The following is a 26,023-nucleotide window of genomic DNA, read 5'->3' as shown; positions in this document are numbered from 1 at the left end:
ATCCATTTTACTGTGTGATATAGATTTAGTGTGTGAGTGTGTGGGTGTTTTTGTTATTTTCTCTACATTCCTTCCTTGCCTGGTTATTTCCCACTCTGAATTCTCTCCTCTATCCGTTTGCTTCATTTTACCTTCCTCTACCCCCTCCTTGGTTTACCCACTCACATCTCCTCTTCATTCTTTTATGTCTCCCTCTTTGCATATTATGCATCCTCCCACGTGTGTGTGTGTATATATGCGTGCATGCATGGGTGCATGTAATCTGTTGGCAACCGGCCTAAACCCTGTAATTACTGTGACCCTCATCCTCTCCTCAACTCCAATTTAGCCCTAATAGAGATGTTGCTTCTCTCATGGAAAAACGCACACTGCACCAAATACACTCTGGCTATAATTACATACGTTTTACCTAAAACACCCAACGACATGCGCAACCATACACTCAATCTGCTACTACAATAATGACACTCTCTATGAATCATACAGAAACACATGCAATTTGCCAAAGACACATCATCAGCCACCCTTGTCCACTAAAGAAATGTTTATCTGTGTTAACACATTTATGAGGATATGGGCCGGCCGTACTTTTCTGCCTTCACTGTAATGTGTGCGCTTTTATTTAATATATTCCTGTGTGTTTCTCCATCGTCCAGAGGCACTCCAAATCCAGGCTGTCATGCCAAAGCGTGGACAAGGAAGACGACGATCAGGAGGGGTCCGGGAGGGAGGCCGGAGGGCAGTTCAACAGGTGACCTTCGACCTGCTTTACCATATAACACTGACAATCCCTGACAACTGGAAGGTTTGATAGTTGCTGACTGCTGGGAGCTTTGCACAGTCCGGGGCATCAGTGGTGCCATGCAAACCACTAAAGCTTCTTCAGCAGTCATTTGTGTTTGTGTGAGGGAAAGAACGATCACAACCACTGACAGCAAAGAAAGGGGAGCCTGATTGGTTTTGATTCCTCCTCCTTTCATGTATCACCTTTGATACATTTAAAGTACATGAAGGACAGCAGGAATGCAAGGCTGCATTCACTCTACAAGCCTTACTGCTCAATCACGATTTTCTGCTCACATCAGATTATGTGGTCTTAATGTAGTGAGACTTTATGGACTAACTCAGACGTGCAAAATACCAAAGACAGAACAGCAGGATCAATAAAATTGAGTGGAAGACTAGAGGCATCGCATATAGTTTCAGCACGCAGCTCTGGGGGCTCATAGCAGTGTTTATTGTGTATCGTATCATCAAATATAGACATGCTATTCAGCCTTGGCCACTGCTTTAATTTGATATTTTCTTTAAGATAAATAATAAAATAAAGTTTTACAGCTTTGCTTTGACATTAAAACCAGTAGTTAAAGAAGTAAGATTTATTTATGTTGTAAAGGTAGCAACACCACACTATACAAAAACTCTGAAGTAAAACTCCTGCTTTTAAACTTGTACTTGAGTGAAAGTACAATGGTACTGGCAACAAAATGGACTAAAGTGCTCATTATGCAGACTGACTCCAGTAAGTATTATGTTTCTGTATTCGATATTAGATTATTACTTCCTATAATTACCTCAAGAGGCAACAGTGAGTCACTGTAGCGTCCAGGCTGCCCTCAGACCAACATGAGTGATCAAAGACATAGAGCACAGCCCAGAGTCCCCGGTTAGTGGTACAATAAACCATGAATGTATAATGATAAATAGATACTTGACCCCAAGATGGTGCCTATTCAGTAGAATGGAGATGCTCACCTGGCGCATATGCCACAAGAGGTTTCTAGCTTCTGGGTTTACTTCTGCAGTATGCGGCCCACTGAATTTTTTCTCTCTGTGTGTTACTGCTCAGCTCATAGACTTCATATTGTGATGGTGTCACAGATTTTTAAACCGCTTTTCTCGGCTCAAGGAAAGTTTTATAAATATAAAATCTCCATCTGTCATAATTGATCTTGTTTGCAGTTTGAGGTGTCCTGTCAACAGTTTTACAGACGTCTCTTTTACAGTGGTGCTCTATGGAGAAAATGCTTGTTGGGCAGCAAGAGATTATTTTTTGCTGCAATACCACGAGTGGCCACTGGGAAAGATCGGACGCAGGGCTGAGCTGCAATCCTGAGAGCAGTCTCAAAGAAAAAAAAACTATAGAAAACAAAGCAAGATGAGTAAATTTAGGTGTGACTGTCCACTGCTGGAGACAGCTTAAGACAAGTAAAGACATGAGATTTGATGCTTGACTCACAACATTCTTCTAAATAACACAAACCATAATGAAATACATGTTTTTCGATGTGCCTGTTTTTTCACTACTATGGCCTTGTTAAAACTGAGCAAGCTATGGCATATATAGTCCAACGCCACACACAAAGATAATAAGATACCAGTGTTATTTTGATCGGCTCTCAGAGTTTCCTCAGTTCGGTCAAATTTTAAATACTGGTCCATACCCACTGGTAGCTTTGTGACCTTCCACCTATGCCAATCCTCAATGCCTATGTGCAGTTTCACATAGATTGACCACGTCAGTGAGTAGAAAAACGTGGGGCAGACAGAATGACTGACTGACAGAATGACACACTGACAGTTTCCGTGATTATATACAGCATACCATACCATGACTTAGTCAGACCAAAAATTAGAAAAAACCCAAACTTTTTAGTAGTTGAGGTAGCACGTTGAAAGGCCGATAGTTAATTGTTTATATGTTGTATTGACTTAAAAGTGGGGCGCACTGGTAGGATGACTGACTGACTGACAGAATGACATACTGACAGTTTCCGTGATTATGTAAAGCATACCATACCATGACTTAGTCATACCAAAAATTTTGGAGAAAAAAAAACATTCAGCCACAGGGGGAGCCACAGCGATCAGTCATTTTTAAGCATTTTTCTGTTGTTATAGCGCCACCCAGTTGCCAATTAGAGTTAAATTTCTCCAGTCACCTTGAGGTGTCCTGTTCTACATATCTACCAAGTTTAGTAAAAATTGATATGGCGGTTAGGCCTAGATAAGAAATTAGCTCTCTAGCGCCCCCATTTTGTTTGATCGGGTCAATAATGGAGGGGTCCCCTCAGATTATGTGTGGTCATATGCCTACAAAGTTGCGTGGTGATCGGTGAAACCCTTGAGATGTTATACACCTTTATGTGATGAGCCACGCCCTCCACAATATTCATTGCCTTATAGAAGCTCAGTTTTAGTAAGTTTTCCAACTTGTGCCAAGAGGGAACTTTAGATATTGGTCCCTAGATTATGTTCACCGAGTTTCATGCAGATCGGTCAAACTTCCTAGGAAGAGATCGATTTGAAGTGTTTTTCAAAAAATTCAAAATGTCGGAAAATCTATAAACCAGAAGTTATGGGTTCTTGAGGCAAATTTGTTCCTCATGAGGAGAGGCACCTCTGTGCAAAGTTTCATGTCTCTACGACATACGGGGCATGATATATGCCCATTCAAAGTTTGCAATTTCAATCGGTTGCTATAGCGCCCTGCTTTGGCCAATTGATGTAATATTGCTTCATTCGCATCCTCCCATGACCCTCTACCACTGTGCCAAATTTCACATGGATTGACAGAGTCAGTGAAGAGAAAAGGGTGGAACAGACACACAGACAGAGTTTTGGTCATTATATAGTAAGATTCTTGCCCTGCTGTTAGTTAGTAGTTTTTTCAATATATATCTATTGACTGTAAATTTAGGTTGCATGGACTCAGTAGTAGACCCGTGAAATGCTGCCCCCTGTTTCTTTGGAGCATAAGGCCAGGCATTTCACACTGCACCTTTAACATGTAAGCATCACTTGATGTTGCAGCTGGTTGAGGTGGAGATCATTTTAACTGTTTTACATACTTTAAAGTATATAAAGTTATTAAAAATAAGTAATAACTGTAACTGTGATATAAATTTAGCGGAGTAAAATATTCTGTGTTCCCTTCTGAAATGTAGCAGTGTAGAAGTGTGAAAAAGCCAAAAATTAAAATACAAAAGTACCTCAAAATTGTACTTAAGTACGTGTTTATATAATGTATTTGTTTCCCCCCACTCCCTATGTGTGTTTGCTTGAATTGCATCCAAAATATTCCACCTCCACTGAAAACCTCTGCTGCTGCTGTTTTCCAACCTCCCTTTGGTATTAGTATGAAGTCATGAGAAAAATGTTGCATTGGAGTAACAAGAATGCCACATGAGCTCTTCCACTGCTCTCAGCACTATCAACTTTATTGCCACAAATTAGATATTCACATTTGAAAGAAACCTAAATCAGAGCATCGGAATCAACCTGCTCTTTTCCCACATTCACACTGTTATTAAATAAACAAAAAAACAACCCTGATATGAATCACTAATGAAGGGGGGAAATCCAGTCCATTTTCATCTGCAGCTTGAATATAGCACAATTCTCTTTCACAAACAATCTTTATCCACCTCTGTCTCATTTCTCCTCTGTCTTTGTGAGTGAGCACTGGGCAAGACATATGGAAATCCAGCCGTGTTTTCCCCCTGAGTTGCTCTGTATATAAAGCCTTTGTCTCTCTTTGTTCTCCCGGTCTTTGGTTGCATATTCATATATGCATGTCACAGTGCAGATTCCTGCAGCATGCATCTGAGTGGCTTTGTGACTGACTGACTGGCTTTGTGCAAGACTGCATGTGCATCACTGTGTGTGTGTGTGTAGTTGTATATATGTGGAGTCTTGCTGCACTGCATGCGCTCTGGTCCCCATTAAGCTTTTTGCCTTTGATGCTCCTTCCTGCGGTTTGCAAGCTGCCTCACTGATGGACAGTCCTGTCTTGCCTTGCTTTGCTATTGCCGCTGTAAATTTTTAAACATGTATATGACTGTGTGCATGTCTTCTTGCTTTACCTGTCTCATATATCTTAACGTGATCTCACTCACCCTCTTCTGTCCTCTCTTGCAATCGTCTTCTGTCACCTGGCAATTGTTTTAGGGGTGGAAGGAAGAGGAAGACGATGAAACTGAGTCGAGATCTGTCAAACCTGGTGGTGTTCACCAACTCTGTTGCCTCACAGGAGTGTCTGAATGAAGGTGAAACGCCAAAGATCTGACACCTTCACAAACACAAACAAATAGACATACTGCAATCTTTACCACAAAGACATTTTCTCATTCCTAACCCATGTTTCTCTTCAGGTACTCCAGGTGACGTTCTGTCATTCAGTGAGACCAGAGCCCAATCTCTGGTAAATCACAAAGCCGAACAATTCCTGGCTTTTAACCAGAGGCAGCTGTCACGAATTTATCCCTCAGCCTATCGTATCGACTCGTCCAATTTTAACCCCCAGTTCTACTGGAACGTGGGCTGTCAGTTAGGTAAGACAGTTGTCTGTCACTCTAAGCTTTTGACCTGTATTGAGGCTAATGAAAACACCAGGTGCCTTCCCTTAAGCCACATACCTGTCATTACACATTAACTGACACTGCATACCACATGCACACACACACTGATTTCATTTGTGGCCTGCACACACTTCATGTACACATAGCATATTGTGTGTGTAGTTTGCCGATGCTCATAAGTGCAGAGGCTAATTTGTATGTGGACATCAACTCAGTTGTGCAACGTATGTATGTGTACTGTATGTATCTACATGTTGTGTGTGATCGTGTGTGAGTTTACTTGTAGGGCTACAGTTGGAACAGGAATTTGTGAGGACTAGGGAGAAATACATAAATAAATAAAGAGAAGATAAGCTAATGAAAAAGAGTTGGCACTGAATATTTTTATCTGGGCAGAGATGAGCATTGTCAGGAAATCCAAGAAACAAGGAATCCCTGCCTGTCCCGGCCAATTATTTTTTTTCTTTTTTCTGTTCAGAAAGCCGTATTGGTCTCTTGAATTTCTAAGAAATCACGTTCAAGGTTTACAAAAACAGAAAGCATTACAAAGGAGAGAGGAAGTGAAAGAAAAACACCAAACACTGAAAGGTGCAATTCTTCCTTTTTGTATCTGTTTTCTTTTTGCTGGTTTCCTTCCCCTTCTGTTTTTCCAATTAAAGTTTCAAGGTTGTCACTCACAGCCTTAAAGAAATAAATTAATGTATAATTAAAAAAAAAAAGAGGTACATTTTACAAATGCAAAATGACCACTAGGGTAAAGACCTCATCTCCTCATATGATTCTTGCTACACACTATTAAGCATCCTCAGGGATTTTTATAGTGTGTGTGTACTGCACCAATATCTGTATAATAATTGAAAAACTGAGGTTTAGTGACACTTTATATCTAAATAAATATTCTTTCCTTCTCTTTCAGTCGCACTGAACTACCAGACCGAGGGCAGGATGATGCAGCTCAACAGAGCCAAGTTCATGGTGAATGGAGGTATTGGCTACGTCCTCAAGCCCCCTCCCATGTGTAAAGGTACTGCAACAAACAGGTTGCATGCACACAAACAAGCACCAACACATGCATACAAATCGTTGTTTATTCATACAAATAAAAAAATATTGTGCAAATCGGTGTTTATTTGCATGGGCAGATTATGAGACAAGGGCCCCTGCGCACAGATATCTGAAAGGCCCCACTACGTCACCTATCTAGGAGCAAGACACACAGACTTTGCGGTGGTTTTGTTATGGTTTCAGTTCAGAAGAGGACCCAAAGATTCAACGGGTTGGTTTAAGTTTTCAACAAAAGGTTTAATGTAGCTGACGATGGACTTCCAATAAAGGCAGGCAACTCAAAAAAACCCATCTGGGATCAGAACAAAAATCCAAACTTAAACCAACCAGGAAAATACATGAAGACCAGGGATGGCTGCATGATGATGGCAGAATGAGGAATGCAGAGGGACGCAGAAGTACGCAGATGGACTGACAAAGAACAAAGGGAAACACACAGGTATATACACAGACAACTAATCACAAGGACAAGACACAGCTGGAGAAGGAAGACATGGGCAAAAGGAGTGAAACAGGGGTTGGTTGACAACAAGGGTGAAGCAGACAAGACTAATACAAAACAGGTGTGAAGGGAAGACTCAGGTAACAAGCAAGACTTAACGAGACAGGTGTGGCAGAAAACAGGCAGGAAAACACACAAAGACAGGAAGTAAAACCAGACATGACACATGAGGAGAGAACCTACATAATAAAACAGGAAGCAGATTAAATATGAGCTAAACAACATGAAACAAGGAAACACAAACAGAAAACTCAGAAGCAAAGTCCACAAGATAACAGAATATGAAACCAAAACCCAGTATCATGACAGATTTTGCTTCTTCTTTGTTGTTCTGCATCTATTTGAGGTCGTTATGTATCTTTTTGTGGTTTTATATCTCTTTAAGGTCATCTTGTGTATTCTGTTAGTTGTTTTTGTGTCTTATTATAGTCATCTTGTCTTTCTTGGTCAGTTTGTGTCTCTTTGTAGTCATTTTGTGTTATTTTGCCCATTTTTGTAGTTATGTTATGTCTATTGCAGATCTTTTGCATCTCTAGCAAGGCTAGAAACTTGGGGCCATTGGGCCTGTGCTTGGCATGTCCGTTCAGTAATCCATCCATGTTTACTGATTGCAATTGGATGTGTGGAATAATAAGTTAGAGGCATGGGGACAACACAGGTATGTGTGGGGATGGAACTACATTGGGTATACAGAGATAAATACATGGGGTATGGGAAAGAAGGTTACAATCTTGTAACCCTAGTTCTATTAGCACAGGCAAGCCCTTCACTGGACTCTATGGGTAATACTCTCCTCCAATTATGAGCACACATTCGTCCCTACACCCTCTTCAGCGATCAGTGTAGGAGCATCAGTGCCCCTAGGTAGTGGGCTCCACTGATACTAATAGAACAAGGGTTACAATATCGTAACCTTCATTCTATTTCACACAGACTCTGCTCTGACCAGTCTGTGGACGAACTGTCATCACTGAAGAGGTAAAGGGCATCTGAGGGTTATATGCCTCCTTATATACTATGGGCTCTGCGTGATTCAGGTAGCCACATCAGGATTGGTTAGCTCCATTTATGCAAATTTAAGTGGGCTAATGTGTGCTTGTGATTGGATAAGAGTATTACCCACTCCAGCAGAAAGTGGAGCTTTTGTGAAATAGAACTATATATGTAGCTCTGTATATAGTAACCTATATAATTATATTGATTTCCCATTTAAATTTAAAACATTTCACACTGTTGCATGTCTGGTATATTTTCTATCTGCTTGCTACATTGAACCTCTCTGATATTTTCAGATAGTGAAATATTCAAATGCAAGACGCACAAATACAGGAAATAGAATTAGTGATACATTTTGCATCAAGGTTTTTTTCCCCCAAGATATTGAGGTTATAAAGATAATATCACCCTCATTATAGTTCTGTCACACCGTTATTTGTTTTGAAATTAGATACCAACTGATAGGTGGATACAAAACAAACCTGAGGCAATGGTGTGTCTTTCATGTCGTGCTACACATGTAGTTTACAATGCTTGAATGTTTTTTTTTTTTCACTCCTTTTCATCACCTGCAAAATGTCAGCCAGATTTAAATGCACAAACCAGGAAGAGGCTCAAAATGACCACAAACAGACACAGGAAGATATGATGCAAATGAACTGCAAAGAGACACAAAATAACTACAAAAATGGGCAGAACAGCCACAAAATGACTACAAAGAGACACAGAGTAACCAAGAAAGACACAAAATGACCTCAGAGACACAAAACAGCAACAAAGATACACAAAATTACCTCAAAGAGACACAGCGTGACTACTGTATGAAGATACACAAAACAATTACAAAGAGACACAAAATGACTACAACAAGCCAAAAACACACATTTCTTTATTACTAAAAAGAGATGTAAAACAACAAAAACAGAGGCAAAACCATCATAAAGTCTGTGTGTCTTGACCCTATAGGAGAGGAGACAGTGGTGCCTTTTGCATATCTGTGCTCAGGGGCCCATTGTTAACGTTTATGACGCAAACCTTAAAGTATACAGAATTCATGCTCTCTTGTATTTACTGTAGCCACCAAGTCAACATTATCTGATCAGTTACAGTGAATATATCTGTTATTTTCTCCCTTCATTTTGCATATAAATATTATAAATAACTGCAAGAAACAGACCAATGTGAGAGGATTGGATTTTAGGATTGAGTGGTGACATAAATTAAAGTTCTTGCTCTGCTGTCTTTCATTCCCTCCAGGCTCCTTCAACCCATTCAGTGATGACCCGCTTCCAGCTTACCCCAAGAAGCAACTCATTCTTAAGATCATTAGCGGACAGCAGTTGCCCAAACCACCAGACTCCATGCTGGGGGACCGTGGAGAGGTATAAAAATACCAAAACATACACTGTGTGCACATATTCTCCATCTGTCTCTTTCACACACACACACACAAACACACACACACTCATGCACGAGTATGCTTGACTACTCAGAAATGTTCGACTCACCTCAGCATGAATATTTTCAGTGTCATAAAATAATTAAAATTATTGCACTTTTTCCCCTCTATCAGATTATTGATCCATTTGTGGAAGTGGAGATCATCGGTCTGCCAGTTGACTGCTGCAAGGAACAGACACGAGTTGTTGATGACAACGGTTAGAAACACACAGATAAACTTGAACTATGTCAGAATGTGCACTCACTGAACCATTGAAGAATGTTTTAACGTCATCTCGCGGGACAAAAAGTTGCTTATACTCTATTATAGATATTATAAACAACAATATTTCAAATGGCAGTGTGGAAAAACTTTGACAATGTGAAAGGGGTCACTTGTGGTGATGACCCTACAAAGAATTATCAAGTTTCAGCTCATTTGTTCACTGTTTGCTGTTCAAGTTCACTCTCACTGCTCTCTGGTTTTCGCCTGCAGCTCTGGCAGCTGTTTTCAGTGAAAAAGCTTTAAAATCCCACCGCACACTACCTGCTCAGTACCAAACAGCAGACAGACACAGTCAGAGACTACCTGGCGAACATAGTGGAGCTTTCAGGAGCTTAAGAGCCAGATATTTCCCTCAGGAGTTGGTAGAGACCAAATCCAGAGATAAAAGAGAGTGGAAATTAGGCTTGCATTTGCCATGTGGCCAGAAACAGGAGTCCAAATGAATACCATACCATGTCCATAACTGCTGTATATGTAAAAACCAACTGTTTGCTTACAGGTTTACCATATTACCATATGATATTACAGTGTTGTGTTCACAACTTATTTCAGCTACCTCCAAGTGGCCACACAATAAGCTGCAGGAGGTTTAAGAATTATTTTAAGTTCTAAAAGCTATTATCTGAGTGTCGCATCCCCCCTCTCTGTTTCCCAGCTGCAGCTGCAGTTTTTTCCCTTACAGAAAGCTGACTAGTAAATGTTTGAGGGTAACAGATATTTCATGTCACATCTAGCCAGGCATCCATAATTTAGATAATCAGTAATACATAATATCACATTTCTTCAATTTTAAGATTTTAGACTAAGTACCCACCACTGTAATTTCAAAACAGGCTCATTAAAGACATTGTGACATGTCATGGCAGAGGCAGAAAAGCACAAGCATAAATCATTAAATTAATCATGGTTGAATTCCGTTTACCTGTTGTAAACAGAACTGAGCTGATGTTAATACATACTAATATATTATTAGTAATGCATGAGATTTTCTGCTATTGATAAGTGAAAATGTCTCCTGTGAAAAGGGCCTGTTGATAAAACATTGTATTGATCAAATTTAGGGAATGGCAGCAAACTATGTTGCACACCTTTTAACCATATAGATATGACACTTAACCTAACCAAGGAGTGGATAAATAAATCAGCCACACTTTTTTACATTTGAAATGGCTACAGATTATATGTATATTAACTTTTAGGTAGTATTAAACATACTATACTATATATATGCAGATCCTCCATTTGGCTTTGAGCTGTGGAGCACTTCCAAATGTGAGATTAATTAATTAGAGGCATAATGGAAACAGAACAAAGGTTACTATGTTGTAACCCTAGTTCTATTGGCACAGGTAGAGCCCTCACTTGACTCTTTGGGTAATACTCCTCTAATCATGAGCATGCATTCGCATACTGAGAAAAGCATAAACGTAGGCAGCCAATCAGGACAACCATACCCGAATACATGTGGACCCCACAGTATATAAGGAGGTGGATTCCCACTCTCCTACACCCTCTTCAGCGAGTGGCACAGGAATGACAGGGCCCCTAGTTAGAGGGCTTTGTCTTTGCTAATAGAACTAGGGTTACAGTATTGTAACCTTTGTTCTATCCCACACAGGCTCCACTCGCTGCTAGACTCTCTGGGTACAGTAGGTGGAGCCTGATAAATGAATGCACTGTCGCAACATAATATCCTCCCAGTCACACTGATCTTGATGGACTAAAAGTTACCACCTACTTCTCATAACATAGGCTGTGGCAGTGGAGAAGTAGGGAGCCTCAGCCAACCCAGGTGGTACGCCACTGAACTGGGTGGAGCTGTGGCCTCACCTTGCAGGGGTCTAAACACAAGCAATAGACACCCTGCACACCACAATTCCAGGGTCATCAAGGTGCATGGAAACAAGTTGGTGTATCATGCCCATAGGGGAGTCAGGTGCAACACAGCTGACATACACCCAACCCTTTACACCAGTCCTGTGTGTGTGAGCACAAACCCTGAAAAGAAGCCAGACATGTCCAAGAGATAGAACTGTATGAATGGGCAGGGCATAGTCCACAAAGCTGTCGTTCATATGTCCCAGACACTCACCATGCTGAACAAGGCCACCGACCACAATGGGAGGGTTACTATCCACCTGCCTGGAGGCTTGGGAGATGCACTCACAAAGCCATCTTGCAAGGTCTTTCTTGGATAGGGCCTTACTGGCCACACCATCACCAGAGCACAAAAAGAGCTGTTCAGTGCATCTGACAGGGGCTGTGCATTCAACATAACATGCCACTGCACAAAGCAATTTTACCTCCCTGTTTTCCTCACGGGGTGGAGGATAAAGCATCTAATTCGATTATTCTCGACCTAAAACTAACTCCTTATGTTCAAACAAGGGATTTGGTCTGAGGGAAGCCCCACTGTGGTTACCACAAAGCAGCAAGCCACTGAATCGGGAGTATTACCCAAAGAGTCCAGTAGAGGGTGGAGCCTGCATGAGACGGAATTGAAGATGAGGGCACCTAACAGGGGGAGGAGAAGCCTCCTCAGGGAAAGGTTGTGGAGCTGGGAGCCAAACAGTATTAAGAGATTAGTGTGCAGGGCATTGATCTAAGAAATAAATAATTTGACACATCACTACCACCAACTTCATTTTTTCCCAGGTTTTTGTATGTCTTGTGTATATACGTTTGATGAGATACTGATGAAACACATCATGATTACAATAAACATATATGTGTGTGTGTGTGTTTTCCTTAGGGTTTAATCCAGTATGGGAGGAGACTCTGTCTTTTACACTTCATATGGCAGAGGTGGTCTTGGTGCGTTTCCTTGTCTGGGACCATGACCCAATTGGACGGGACTTTATTGGTCAACGGACCGTTGCCTTCAGCAGCCTGATGCCTGGTCTGTGCAGAATTCCTCTGTTTTTTCAGCTTTATTTCAGGGAAAAAAGATACTTTTTTTGTGTATTGACATGAACTTAAAAGGGGGCACAGTTTGTCACTGCCAGTTACAATCATTAGCTCTGTTATTTAACGCACATAGACAGACCGACTCACTCACACTTAAACACATAATTTCCCTTAAGGCTTTGGCAGTGCTATGGTTATGGGACACATTATCTCGTGTCTAGTGAACCATGATTTGTTTGATTTGTATAGTTAAAGACCTGTGGCTCGGTGGGTTATATTTGTTGTTTACATCCATCAGAGTTGTCCCTGAACTCCTGATGCCCTCGCCTCAGGCAAACTACTATGCAACCACCAGTGTGAGGACAGCCGATGTCTTTCTTTGACTCACTCCATCGCTCACTCTCTCGCTCGCTTAAATGCTTTCTCCTTTATCTCTAACAACAGGTTACAGACATGTTTACTTGGAGGGGCTGACTGAGGCTTCCATCTTTGTGCATGTGTCAGTGCATGATGTCTATGGAAAGGTAAGTGCTGTATAGTGCTGGTATTTATGGTAACATTCCCCCTGTGGCCCTCTTTTGTCAAAGAAAAAAATATGTTTCTCTCAACACATCAATCCACTTAAGCTCAATCCTTTGTCTTTCTAGTGGAGCCCTCTAGTCCTGAACCCCAGCTTTACCATAATGCACTTTCTAGGATCTAACAAGGTATCCTGGTGCTCCGAGGCTCTGTGTGGTGCTGCATGAAACAGTAATGCATGATGCAAAAGTGCAGTGTGCGTTCAGCCATATCTCTAATGACTTATTTGTGTGTGACATCAAAGCGCTGAGTCATACAGTTTGCTAATAAGGTCATTTTTATTAAAAAACAAACAAACATTATTTCAACTGTGGTTGTCTCATTTTCAACAAAGATGGAATACTCTGCAATGTAAGCGTGCATGTATAAGCCTCATTGGCTTCTTGCATATTGTTTGTTGTGGTAATATAAGGAGTAATGGTGCCATCTATTGGCAATGCATCTGAATGCATGCAATTGTTAACATTTGCTGTAAATTAACTTCAGAATGTGTCATATGTTTTCATTGTTTTCATGACAATTAACATGTTCAAGCTGTAATGTGTGAAAGAGTTGTGTTATGTCTTTGTCCAAAGCACATTTGCTCCAGAAGCACATTTGCTCTCCTTTTCTTGTTATCTCTTTTCCCCCTCTTATTTTTTTCTGTTCTGTTCCTTCTGCCTTCAGGGTCATCAGCTGCGAGGTATCCGTGGTTTGTTTAACCGTTCTTCCAAGTCCTCTGTGGATACAAACTCCGGTGGCCTTCGGAAACGTTCCATCAGTGACCACCTCCTGCGACGCACAGCCAGTGCTCCAGCAAAGGGACGAAAAAAGACAAAGATGGCACTATCAGAGTCAGTGGCTTCAATATCAGACCAAAAGAACAGCACAGGTGCAGGAGCAGGAGGAGAGGGCATGTCAGGGAAAGAAGGAGGTGTGGGGAAGCGTTACCAGCCACGAGGCCCCCTCACCCATAGACCTATCTCCATGCCCTTAGACAGGCTTCTGCAAGGGCAGCTATCCCTCTGCTCCCCAGACAAGGAACAGAATGATTTGGGCTCAGACACTGTCATCGGTGGGTACTTTCCTTTCATCATTCCAGTTAAAAAATTAAATATTATTTGGAATTATGCAATTTATACCCAAATTATATAATTTCTAGTTTAATCAACAGAAGGTATTTGTAAGATTCATGATTATCTAATAGGCTAAATCACCATGACATCACACTAACAACAACAATCACTTCCGGGTAGACAACTGGCAATTGCCTAAACATGCTGCAGATGATTCTTATACACAATCTTTAGCATTCTCAAAGCCAACATCAGCTAAAAAAAACTTGCTGACCTGTTGTACACATAAACAGTAACACAGCAACAATGTAGCTGGCCACGCTTGGCTGTTTTGTAAATTTCAGTGCTCATATTGAAAACATAGCATGACACATTTAAATCATAGACACTAATAATTTGTTTCAGCAAACGTTCACGTTAATTTAAAAACAGAGCAATGGCTCACCTGCCTCTATACTTGTCAGTAATGTTAAGTAACCTAATGTTAGCCTAACTAAGTAAATGCCAACAACCTCAAGTAAGTTAGCTCTTTGATCACTGTAATTGAAATTAGATGTAAAATTTACTTGTCACAAAATACTCCCCACAAATTTGGTCATGAGCACCAGGCTGCAGAGCTGACCCAACTCCTGATTCTGTAAAGCCCCATCTTTTTGATGGACAGACTTTTTGTCTGTCCCAAATGTACTCCCTTTTCAGATTCTGAGTCCAGAGCTGTCTTTGAGAATGTCAGCTCTTTGCAGATTGAAACCTGAAAAACCTGAACCCTTCTCTACTCTGTATTATTACCTGGCATGCCCGTAAACAACAAAACTAAGCCATTTTCTCTTGATATCTCAGCTGTTCCTCGTCCCGTTTGCTCAGCGTCATTACATTGTATGTACGTGACGCATACTTCTACCCGGAAGTTACTGTAACACATTGTGATTTGGTCTATTTAAATACTACCACAAATCAAGCACCAACAATCCTAGGCATTGATAACAGAGTCCCTGCTGGCTTTGGGAACAGTTCTGCTGTGTTATTCAACTAATTTCTTTAAACTGTAGGATAAAAGTGTTACTTTCTTTGTGATGAAATGCTTGGAGCTGGCATGTCTTAAAGCAGGATTTTGCACTGACTTGTTTTGCACATTGATTGATGTAAGATGTGTTCTTTTTTCTAATTCTCTCCTTTACTTATCATACTACAACTATTTAAAACTCATGTACAATAACCATGTAAATTGACATACTACAGCCTACTCTCCATGATACCTTAACATGCCTTTTCTGTCCCATCTTCATTTGTTGTGCTTCTTTATAGTAGAGAACTGACTAGGATATTCCTACAGGTAATCTAAAATACCTATTGTCTGAAGGTTGCATCGTCCAAAAACATACCAATTGCGTCCACCCAGTGTATTTTGTTCAAAAGTGGTCTGAGAAATATATTGCTGTGTCATCTGATCCCATTCGACCAATCCAATCCCATTAGACCATCTCTTTCCAAATTGGATGTCCGCAAACATGGATTCTTCCTTTGTTTTAACCTCCACGGCCTCATTTTCCAACTTCCCCTTCACAGTTGTATTTCGTGATCCATTCGTCTTTGTATTGCTATTGCCTTGTATTGGCTGGACTGTTAATTGTTGTCTTTTAATTGTTGGTTGGCTTGGTGTTCTACATCAGAAAGTGTATTTAAATCCATCTTTATTAATCTTTTTTGTTCAATTATCTGTGTCCACAGGAGCTTGCCCCTTCAACAGGCCCAGGTCTTCCTCTTTGGATCCTTTCATCGAATCTTCATTCTCAGTTGAACCTAATATCTCCTCCCCTTCCAAGACGTATATCAACAGAAATAAAGAAACTGATCAATCAGATGAGGCTTCTTATCTGGTCATTGGCGGAGGACAAGCAAGAAAGGAAGAGGAGTATGCCAATTATCAACCAGAAGACAATGAAGTCAACAAATCAAACATGCTCCCAACAGAAACAGAGAAAAAGTATTTCGTCTCACCTTCTAAGAACAGCCAGATGAAATTAGATAAACCAGAAACATCATCAATCAGCACGACATTCACAGTTGCACCTTCAGTCTCCTCATCCTCCTCCTCTTCTGCCCCCTCCTCTTTGCCCCCTCTCTCCCCTGTCAGTATGGACTGCGATCTGAAGAGTCCCAGCTCTTTGCATGACAGCACCATCTCCAGACTCATTGATGCTGTGTCTTTAGGCAATGAGCAAGACACATGTGGCTCTATTTCTGCTCTGATTGGTCAGTTTGAAAACACTGTTGAACAAAATGATTCACACACATCTCCTCATCATACCCCTTTCTGTCACTCAAACTTCAGACCTACCACCCCTAAAGTGCTGCAGGATTCAAGGACTCCTCTTAAGAGCAACACTGCATCAACTAACAAGAAACACCTATTAAGTCCCCAAAAAGTGGCTCAAAAAACAAATCAAGAAAACAAGTCAGTGCACCAGATTTCCCATGCAGATTTTCCTGCTCCAGCTCTCCTCTCGAGCCCAGAAACGGCTGAGCTTGAGGAGGTCTACACAATTCTGGATGAGGAAGTGCTGTTGCCTGTATCAGTGTACAACCTGAGGAAACAGACAGTCCATGTTGAGGCAGACACTACAGACAGCACACCCTCAAACAGCTTGGGGTCCTCTCCAGCAAAGGTGGTCCAGGGTTTTGGGAAAGGGAACAATGCAAGCTGGGATGATATGAACAAAAAGAGAGGTGGGAGTGAAAAAATTGAGGAGGCAGAGGAGAGTGTATATGAAGAAGTGTATGATCCACCAGCACTAGTACCAGGAGCAGAGCAGGTGACTAAAAGCTACATGGGCTCCTCTGTAAACAACGAACGTTTCCAGTTTCTCCATGACTCAGCTGGAAATGCCTTTGCAGAAGTGGAGATAAATGTCGACGAGGATCCATTGGAAATTATGATGACCTCACCGAGACATGGCAGCCAATGGGAGGGACTTACAAGTCCAACCAAACGGCATGCTATTTATGAAAACCATGAGTCCACTCCCAGCTACTCCCAACAAAAACAGCCTCTGTCATACCGTGATCCTCAGCAGCAGTACCCATCACGTGCATTTTCACAGTGTTCCTCCCCAGTTAATCAACCCTCCTATCAGCTGCCCAATCACCACCAACACCACAACAACTTCCAGCCTTCACCTTTCCACAGACCCGTCAACTCTAGACCCTCCATCTCAAGCCCACTGCGTCAGAACAGCTATCCCGTTCCTCAGAGCAATTCTGATGCCTTTAACAACAGCAGAGACTACAGCAGTTCCTACATGCAACAGAAGAGCTATAGTGGCAGCCAGATCCTGATGAGGTCTCATCAAGATAGGCTAGGGTATAAACAAATGGAGAGGGAGCAAGTAAGGTGCTTCCATAATGGTTTCTCCTCTTCTGAAAGCCTCCCCGGCCAAGCTGCTTTGTCTACACACATCAGTAGAGACAGAGGCTTATATTCCCCTTCCTCTGACTGTGATGCAGTGTACAACCACCTGGACTATGACTGCATTACACCCCCATCAGAGTCTTCAGCTCCTCGAAACACTAAGCCACACTGCCAAAGTCAAACACAATCATACACCCCGACTCATTCATGGAAACAAAAGGCTCCCCTTATGGCTACAAGGCAGCAGTCACAGCCTGAGTCCAGAGATTATCTACACTCAGATTTAGGCCCTTTATCATCTGGACCCCAGTCTGGTACCATAGAATCTACTGTCCCCAGCCCATGTAAGTCCAAGTCCCTGGGAGACCTGACCTCTGAAGACATATTATGCAACTTCCAGAGCAAATACAACATTATTAGTCGCAGTTTCATCACTCCCCATATGAGGAAGCAAATGAGGATTGGCACTGTGGGGGAAGTAACATTCCAATCACAGTCTTGTGATCCACTCACAGAACAGCTACGTAAGCTTGTCAGTCTGGAGGGGGATGACAGTGACAGAGATAAACCCCAGCCTCCTCAGTTGCGTCAGGAAACAAAATCCCCACTGTCACAGCCACAAGCAACAAGTGTAGCACCTCTTGGTCCCAGGGATGTAGATGATTCCCCTCCACCTCTTACGCGGCGCCTATCTTCTCGGAGCCAAAGCCGAGTGCGCCATATCAACAGCCGAGCCCGTGAAAGACAGCAAGAGGCTCTAAAGCCTCGGGCAGGTTTGATGATCAATAGCTCCGCCAGCATTGGTGGAGTGGTACTGAGGAGTAAACCCGCCTCACAGAATCCACCAGCTAACAGACACTCTACTGGTTCTTACATAGCAGGCTACCTTGGTCAGCTGGAGGACAGGGGACTTCCTGAAGGAGCTTGTACATCATTACGCTATGGAAATGGGGATCAATATGGAGATCGGTACTACACAGATGACTCTCTTCCACCTGTGGACTCCAACCACTCTGCGTCAGAGCCTGAGGTGTACTTTCTACTCAGACTGTAGCTCTGACCATAACCTGAAATGAGACAATGACCAAGCAGTGATTCTCGATGACATTCAGTTACACCAAAAGCCAGAAGATCAAGGAAAGAAATACTTGCCATAGTTTGTTCCCATGTCCCAGTTTCCCTTATAACAGTTCAGTAAGTTTTATTCTGGGCTTTCAGAGAAAGATGTAGTCTGTATAATGTAAGTGAAACATTAAATGTAATCCATGGTTGGAACTGACAGCATGAATTTCCTGTATGAAATGTCCACTATTCAATAGTGAATGGTCTTTCTAGTCTGGCAGTGTATTGTCTATATTCTGCTTAATGTGTAAATGTACTTGGGAACATTGATTCCCTCCAAATGGCTTCCTAGACTGATTGTACAGATACTTATTATCTTTGTCCCTGTGATTTACTGTCCAAACTACGTACATTAACTATGAAGCAAAAAAAAGGCTTATAAGCAGAGAGGGAATGTCTTTCTTTGTATCATTTGAATGTGTAGTATGATCAGACTGCTACATTTAATAGATGGATTCATCTTCTCAAAGACCATATTTAAGTCTTCCTTCTCTTTTTGGTGGTATTTCTTTATTTGTCTTGTGTGTAAATATTCCTGTCATTGTTTTTAAACTGGTTTTAGTTGAGAACCAGTTCTAACTGTACATTTATGTTTGTGCATGTTACCTGTGAACATGTCAAGCATGACTATGCACCAATTTATACAATAGATGTTGCATCGCCCAACAACATTTGCACAGAACAAATAGTTGCATTGGATACAACAGAGGACATAGGCTTGTTTGTATTAGGTGCAATAGAGTACATAGACTTCCGTGCTTGGACTTGTTGCTCTCTATGATTTGTAGACTTTGAAAACATACTCGGAAATTTGAAGGATTTGGAGTTTAAAGGTTTTTATTTTTATAATTGCTTTGATACAGACTGCAAAAATAATCTCTTGTTGGATATGGTTGTTTTATTTTGTATAACTTAATTGAATGAATAATCAAAGTCACAACTACACAGGGCCAGGCTGAGGAGGAGGGGAGGGTGGCAAAGCAGCAGTTTTTTGTATTGTTTCAGTGTTACGCCATCCTTTTTTCTTTGTAATGTTGCTCATCTGACAACTGTGAGCATTTTCCTACCAATGCAATAAAATATTTAAATATTTGATTTCAACAAATTACTTGTTCAATTCCTGTTTTGCTCAACTCGCTACACAGAACATACAACAGATAATTAATCTTGAACGGAGCTTCAGCTCAAAACCAATTTATTGAAAGTCACAAACAGACTCATCTTTCCCCATATGCCACCTTAAACATAATGGGATGTAATTGCTCATGAAATTACCGTGTAATCGAGCTGACAAATTGCACACCTGTTGCTCTGGGCATAAAATTCCCCATACTGGTTCAGACAGACTGCCACACTTTGTCAAGTTTTATGGATCAATTGCAGCACAATATTCTATATAAATCTAAGACAAAAGGACACACACTTGGGTGATTTCTTTTATGTTTGACATATACCTTTCAGTTCACTGAACAGCAGATACAATGCCTCCCAAAACTTCTCCCTCACTTATCCTGAGGTTCAGTTTCTCAGTTACCTGGACTCATTCGAATGACATCATTCGTTACTGCATCGATAGAAAACATACTGTACACACATACACACACCACACAACTTCATAAACACAAATCACTTGCAAGCATTCAATTGTTTTTCCACCATCACTCTAGAGAGGAATAATTTTGGCTTGCATGCTGCTTGTGTCATCAGTTTGACTTCCTTGCAAAAGGCTTTACACCTGTTATAAATACACACACTTCACTTGTGCAGAGTGGGGGGGTGGCCATGTTTTAGTCAAGATGCTATTTTCAGAGTTGACAATTTACCTTGTGATAGGAGCATTTTAACCAGCTGAAAGATTTTGTGTTTATAATGTTCTGTTTTTGTAGGTAACTGAAATGAGGCTAAGGTTTGAACATGTGTAATTTTTGTGAGGTTTGTCTTTGGAACTGTTGAACATTGTCTATGAGATACCATTTATTGTGAACTTAATTCATTCTATTATCATGTTTGATGAGGCAGGTTTGCTGTGACTTGTGTTTGACACAGACTGAATTTAGTGATTCCTATTCTGACATTCAGGTAACAGTTATCTATATGTGTTAAATGTCCAGAAAAGTTGCATCTGTGTCTTGGTTCCCCTTGCTCCTGACTCTGTGGCCCTCGTCAGCCCTCTCCCTGCTGCTTCTCAGCATAGTGGGCAGACTGATGGGGCTGGAGGTGGTTGAGGCGATAGTGTGCTCCCGGTGGGGTGCACCGCTCAACAAGAGCCTCTCCCAGGATGGAGATGTGATCATCGGTGGACTATTTAATCTGTATTTCAGACCTTCAGCTGTGGAGCAGAGCTTCACCGAGCGGCCGCATTATGAACCTTGCACTGGGTAAAACTTTAACATGTATTAATTTTGAATGTTGTCCAGCACATTACTTTTTTGTCGTGCTCATATGTTTGTGTTAAAATACTGATAAAACTTAATTCTACAAAGTTTTAAACCAGAAAGTTCAGCAATGTCTTATACTAAACCATTAACAAAAATGTTGTTTAAGATAAGCAGATTTTAATTATAGTAGAATTATTTCAATAAATAATTTTGCTTTAATACATTTATTTTGGTCTATCTAAAATGTTTGGACTGTTTCTATATTCAAGTCTATGATGATTATTTTTTTTTACCTTTAGTGTAGTTTAGCTTATTCTTCTCCTGTGGTCTCAGTTTAGATCTTGAGTTATTAAAATATATATATGCTATGGCGTTTGCGGTGGAGGAAATCAATCGTAATAGCACCCTGCTACCAGGAGTCAAGCTGGGCTACCATATACTTGATAGCTGTGCCAGATACCCCTGGGCTCTGCAAGTTGCACTGTCACTGGTCGGAGGAGACACACACAGCTGCAACTTCACAGCCTCTGTGCCTCATTCTGAACAACCCAGAGAGACAGCAGGTACAACCTGATATTGTTTAGCATGCAGTTGAAATTTGATGTGCCCATGAAAATAATAATTAATGATATTAATGATTAATTATATGTCTTACGCTATCAACAGGTGGTCAACCTGTTCCTTTGCTCATTGGTCCTGGCACGTCAACAACAACTATAATTCTGTCCAGGATCCTGGGGCCTCTCTCTGTGCCAGTTGTGAGTTTCCTTACCTCATGAAATACACCTGATGAATAGGAGAGCTGAATAAAGTCTTCATCAAGAGACTGATAATATTTTAAAAGCATTTTAATTAAAAATAAAATGTTATTTTTGTTATAAAAGCAGTGTCAAAATAATAGCATTGCATTTTTCTCTCAGATCAGCTACTTGGCAAGCTGCCCCTGCCTGAGTGACAGGCTGAAGTTTCATAACGTCTTCAGAACAATCCCCAGTGATATTTACCAAGCCCGGGCCATGGCACAACTGGCCATACGCTTCCACTGGACTTGGATGGGAGCTGTGATTGTAAACAATGATTATGGTCGATTGGCAGTACAGGTGTATGTCTGTTAAGATACTGTAAATTGCCTAAAAACCTTTCTCATGGATCTCCTTTATAAATAATACAGATAGCAATATATGTATGACCATATTTGTTGTTTTGACCTCCAGGCATTTCAGGAAGAGACACAGGGGAAAGGGGTGTGTTTGGAATTCATAGAGACTGTCCGCAGAGAAACTATTGTCAGTGATGCCAGACGAACAGCCCTCACAATTCAAGCCTCGACTGCAAGGGTGATTCTGATCTTTTGCTGGTACACAGAAGCAAAGAAAATACTTCTAGAGCTGGCCAAGATAAATGTGAGCAACCTGTATGGGATTTTTGGTGGACTGAGGTTTGTTGTTTGTAAAAATCAAAATGTCATTTGTTATTCTTGTTGTGATTTATTGTGTCCTCTTACTGCAGGTGACTGACAGACAGTTTCTGGCAAGTGAAGCTTGGAGCACCAGTGATGATCTTCTCCAAGATCTTGCCATCTCTGATGTGGCAAGTGGTGTTCTAGGTGTGGCCATTCGTAGTTCAACGATACCTGGATTTGAAAGTTATCTCAAGAGTTTGCACCCAATTTGTCGTCCAGATGATGAATTCTTACGAGAATTTTGGGAACAGGAGTTTGAATGCAGTCCTGGAGCTACGCAAGAACAAGCGTCTCTAGCCCCTTGCAGTGGCACCGAGTCCCTGGAGGGAGTTCAGAATCACTTCACTGACACCTCCCAGCTGCGGGTGACATATAATGTCTACCTTGCTGTTTATGCTGCAGCCCACGCCCTTCACAGTCTTCTGTCCTGCCCTGACAGAGACAGTTCTTCCAGAAACAACAGCTCCACCTGCTCCTCTCCAAAACATATCAAACCCATAGAGGTAAACATTATCCTCGTGTCATCTTATGACATCTTATGATCTTAAGTTCTGACTGAAAATTGGAAATGCATTTTTGTATACAGATTTAAAAAAGTAGGTTTCCTCATCATTTGATGCTTTCAGCTGTTGCAACACTTGAACAAAGTGAATGTCACCACACCACACGGGGACATGTTTTATTTCCAAGGTGCCGACATTCCAGCAAAGTATGACCTTGTCAACTGGCAGAACACCCCTAAAGGGTCTCTCAAACTTGTTTTGATTGGTCGTGTGGACGGGTCTGACCTTCACCTTAATGAATCAGCTATTCAGTGGAGCACAGGATCCAATCAGGTTAGTTGCATCAACAAGTTGTCTACCATCAAGTTTGCCTGTGTTGATTCACAAAATTATGTCATGGAGAATATAATTTGGGTTTTTGTTTAGGTGCCTGTTTCAGTGTGCAGTGAGAGCTGTCCCCCAGGTACCCGAATGGCTGAAAGGAAAGGAGAGCCTCTCTGCTGCTTTGACTGTATCCCATGTGCTGAAGGGGAGATAAGCAATAAAACTGGTGAGGAAATGACTCTTAAGTTTCACCTTTGTGTTTTATTTTCATTCCCTCTCTCCTGTTTTTCCCCCTACCAGGTTCCCATCACTGTGAGCGCTGTTCGTCTGAGTTCTGGTCCAATGTTGATCAAACAGTGTGCATCCCTCGTCAGCTGGACTTCCTTTCCTTTAATGAAACTCTGGGCATCACCCTGACTACTGCAGCTGTGTCTGGTGCCACCATGACAACAGCTGTCTTTGTGGTGTTTCTTTACTACCGTCAAACACCCATGGTAAGAAGGGATGTAACACAAATGTTGTATACATTTGAATTATTTTACCTTTTTTCTTTCATTTTGTCTATTTAGGAAATGGCATTGTATTGTTTCAATGACCCTGTCTTTGTCTGTTAATCTGATTCACCCCAAGGTTCGAGCCAACAATTCAGAACTGAGCTTCCTGCTTCTCCTGTCGCTGAAGCTCTGCTTCCTGTGCTCACTGGTGTTCATTGGTCGTCCATCAGTCTGGGCTTGTCGGTTCCAGCAGGCAGCTTTTGGGATCAGCTTTGTACTTTGTGTCTCCTGCCTCCTGGTGAAAACCTTGGTAGTTCTAGCTGTTTTCCGTTCAGCTCGGCCTGGTGCTGAGGCTTTGATGAAGTGGTTTGGTCCCGGCCAGCAGAGAGGAAGTGTCTGCCTCTTTACATCTGTACAGGTGTGAATATTGTTGTGCTGATTAAATGATGAGAACATTTCTACACTTGATATAAAACACTTAAATATGTTTACTTTTCTTACAGATTATCATCTGTGCCATATGGCTGTCCCTCAGCCCCCCGGTGCCTCAGCGTGATCTGGGTTTCAAAGGATCAAAGGTCACCCTGGAGTGTGCCATGGCCTCTGTGGTGGGCTTCTCTCTGGTTCTGGGTTACATTGGTCTGCTGGCCTGCACCTGTCTCCTCCTGGCCTTTCTTGCTCGGAAACTCCCTGACAACTTTAATGAGGCCAAACTGATCACCTTCAGCATGCTGATATTCTGTGCTGTCTGGGTGGCCTTCGTCCCTGCTTACGTTAGCTCTCCTGGGAAGTATGTTGTAGCTGTGGAGATTTTTGCGATCCTGGCCTCCAGCTATGGTTTGCTGCTTTGCATTTTTGCCCCCAAATGTTTTATCATTCTCTTGAGGCCTGAGAAAAACACAAAGAAGCACCTGATGTCCAGGTAGTTTTTTCTGGATCTTGAGCTTACAACTCTTTTTTTGTATTTGTCCAGTGGAGAGAGTGGCCCCCACACTTGCCTTGACCCAATATTATGCAACTGTTCATGTGTATGTCAATTCATTTTATCTAAATGATGCTAATTGTTTATGTGCTTGTATGAAATTAACAAACTTCTTGCAGCCACATGTAGTTATGCTTCCATTAGTAGCTGAATTCATAAGAATATTTCTGCTGTTGTTAGTCATAATAAATGCTAATATAAACACTTTTCATCAACCATAAAGTCAAATGTTGATTTATTTTGCATTAATTTGTTTTGTTGATCTATTTGTCTGTCTTTCGAATAAATATTGTACATCAACTGAATAAAAATCCACCAGTTTCTCAGAAAGAGGGAAAGTTGCACTTCATTAATAGACCATTTATTCAGGAAACATTATGCTGCTTGTATACCATCCTGTGCCATTTTTATTACACTCATTCAATAAGTGACAGTACATAATGTCAGTTAACAGATTTATTCCTTTCACAGTGAGCCAATGCCCTGTGTTCTGGCTTTAGTAAAAATAAGTATAACTGCCATTAAAAAAGTGGGGCCTCATCATGCCTCATCCCAATAGCTGATGTCGGTATGAATGTCATATCAGTGAGAGAAATATTAATATCAACTTGTCTTACTGCAGCTACCAAAAACAGCCACTAGATGGAAGTATTATACCATTTAATGATGCTATGATTCTTCTTTCCTCGTCTCTCAACAATGTTTCGTCCTTCTTGAACTTTCCATGTACATCTACAATTACATTGTCCAGCTGTACAACATTGTACTCTTCCTCTACTAATATTGATTGAAGTATTTCGTTGTAATGCACAGGTACTGCCCTACGGATCATACACAGTAACCTTAGTACAATGTCAGATATTTGCTTCCGTGGTTCAAAGAAAGTCGGTCCACATGTAAATGAACTCTTTAGAATGAGGCAAACTGAGTAGAGACATCACCTCTCTTACTGAGGTGCAAAGATTATAAACAATTTCGACACTGGTTGTCAGACCTGTAGTCACAGAGACATTATACAATTAAAACAATTTGAAATAAAAAAATAAAAATAAATATATAAAATTAAAAAAAAAAAAAAAATCAGCAGAGGCCTAGATATTCCAGTTTTAATCTTGACCGACCAAGCTCCAAAGCTGTGTAATCCTACAATTGCCTTTGT

The 26,023-nt window shown here is 41.2% G+C and overlaps 2 protein-coding genes across 4 annotated transcripts in view; both read left to right on the top strand.

The window, feature by feature from the left end:
- Positions 1-19,788, top strand: part of plch1 (phospholipase C, eta 1) — a 97,096-nt gene extending 77,308 nt beyond the window's left edge. For 2 of the 3 annotated variants that reach the window (XM_049576858.1, XM_049576859.1), the window contains 11 exons: positions 657-751; positions 4,951-5,048; positions 5,154-5,333; positions 6,277-6,384; positions 9,181-9,305; positions 9,497-9,581; positions 12,402-12,548; positions 13,001-13,080; positions 13,204-13,263; positions 13,802-14,189; positions 15,919-19,788. In XM_049576858.1, the coding sequence (XP_049432815.1) occupies positions 657-751; positions 4,951-5,048; positions 5,154-5,333; positions 6,277-6,384; positions 9,181-9,305; positions 9,497-9,581; positions 12,402-12,548; positions 13,001-13,080; positions 13,204-13,263; positions 13,802-14,189; positions 15,919-18,653 (4,101 nt within the window). In that variant the 3' untranslated portion in view covers positions 18,654-19,788. The remainder of the gene's footprint in view (positions 1-656; positions 752-4,950; positions 5,049-5,153; positions 5,334-6,276; positions 6,385-9,180; positions 9,306-9,496; positions 9,582-12,401; positions 12,549-13,000; positions 13,081-13,203; positions 13,264-13,801; positions 14,190-15,918) is intronic. The other variant, XM_049576860.1, reaches the window with a different exon arrangement.
- Positions 19,789-20,724: 936 nt separating this feature from the next.
- Positions 20,725-24,875, top strand: LOC125889012 (extracellular calcium-sensing receptor-like). Its single transcript, XM_049576666.1, has 12 exons — positions 20,725-20,740; positions 20,889-21,099; positions 21,433-21,611; positions 21,766-21,857; positions 22,020-22,199; positions 22,314-22,502; positions 22,609-23,064; positions 23,188-23,397; positions 23,491-23,614; positions 23,689-23,882; positions 24,019-24,300; positions 24,386-24,875. The coding sequence occupies exons 1-12, from the start codon at positions 20,725-20,727 to the stop codon at positions 24,806-24,808; spliced, it is 2,556 nt and encodes an 851-aa protein (XP_049432623.1). The 3' UTR covers positions 24,809-24,875.
- Positions 24,876-26,023: the final 1,148 nt, after the last annotated feature.

The sequence above is a fragment of the Epinephelus fuscoguttatus genome, linkage group LG5 (assembly GCF_011397635.1).
Source record: "Epinephelus fuscoguttatus linkage group LG5, E.fuscoguttatus.final_Chr_v1".
Taxonomy (NCBI): Eukaryota; Metazoa; Chordata; class Actinopteri; order Perciformes; family Serranidae; genus Epinephelus; species Epinephelus fuscoguttatus.
Note: the sequence above shows the minus strand (reverse complement) of the source record. Positions and strands in the feature narration are given on the sequence as shown.

Excerpts from the sequence above, each read along its gene's own strand:
- LOC125889012 (XM_049576666.1), top strand. Across the intron at positions 21,100-21,432 it reads CATTATGAACCTTGCACTGG|TTTAGATCTTGAGTTATTAA; the intron begins GTAAAACTTTAA and ends CTGTGGTCTCAG. Across the intron at positions 22,200-22,313 it reads ATGGTCGATTGGCAGTACAG|GCATTTCAGGAAGAGACACA; the intron begins GTGTATGTCTGT and ends TTTGACCTCCAG.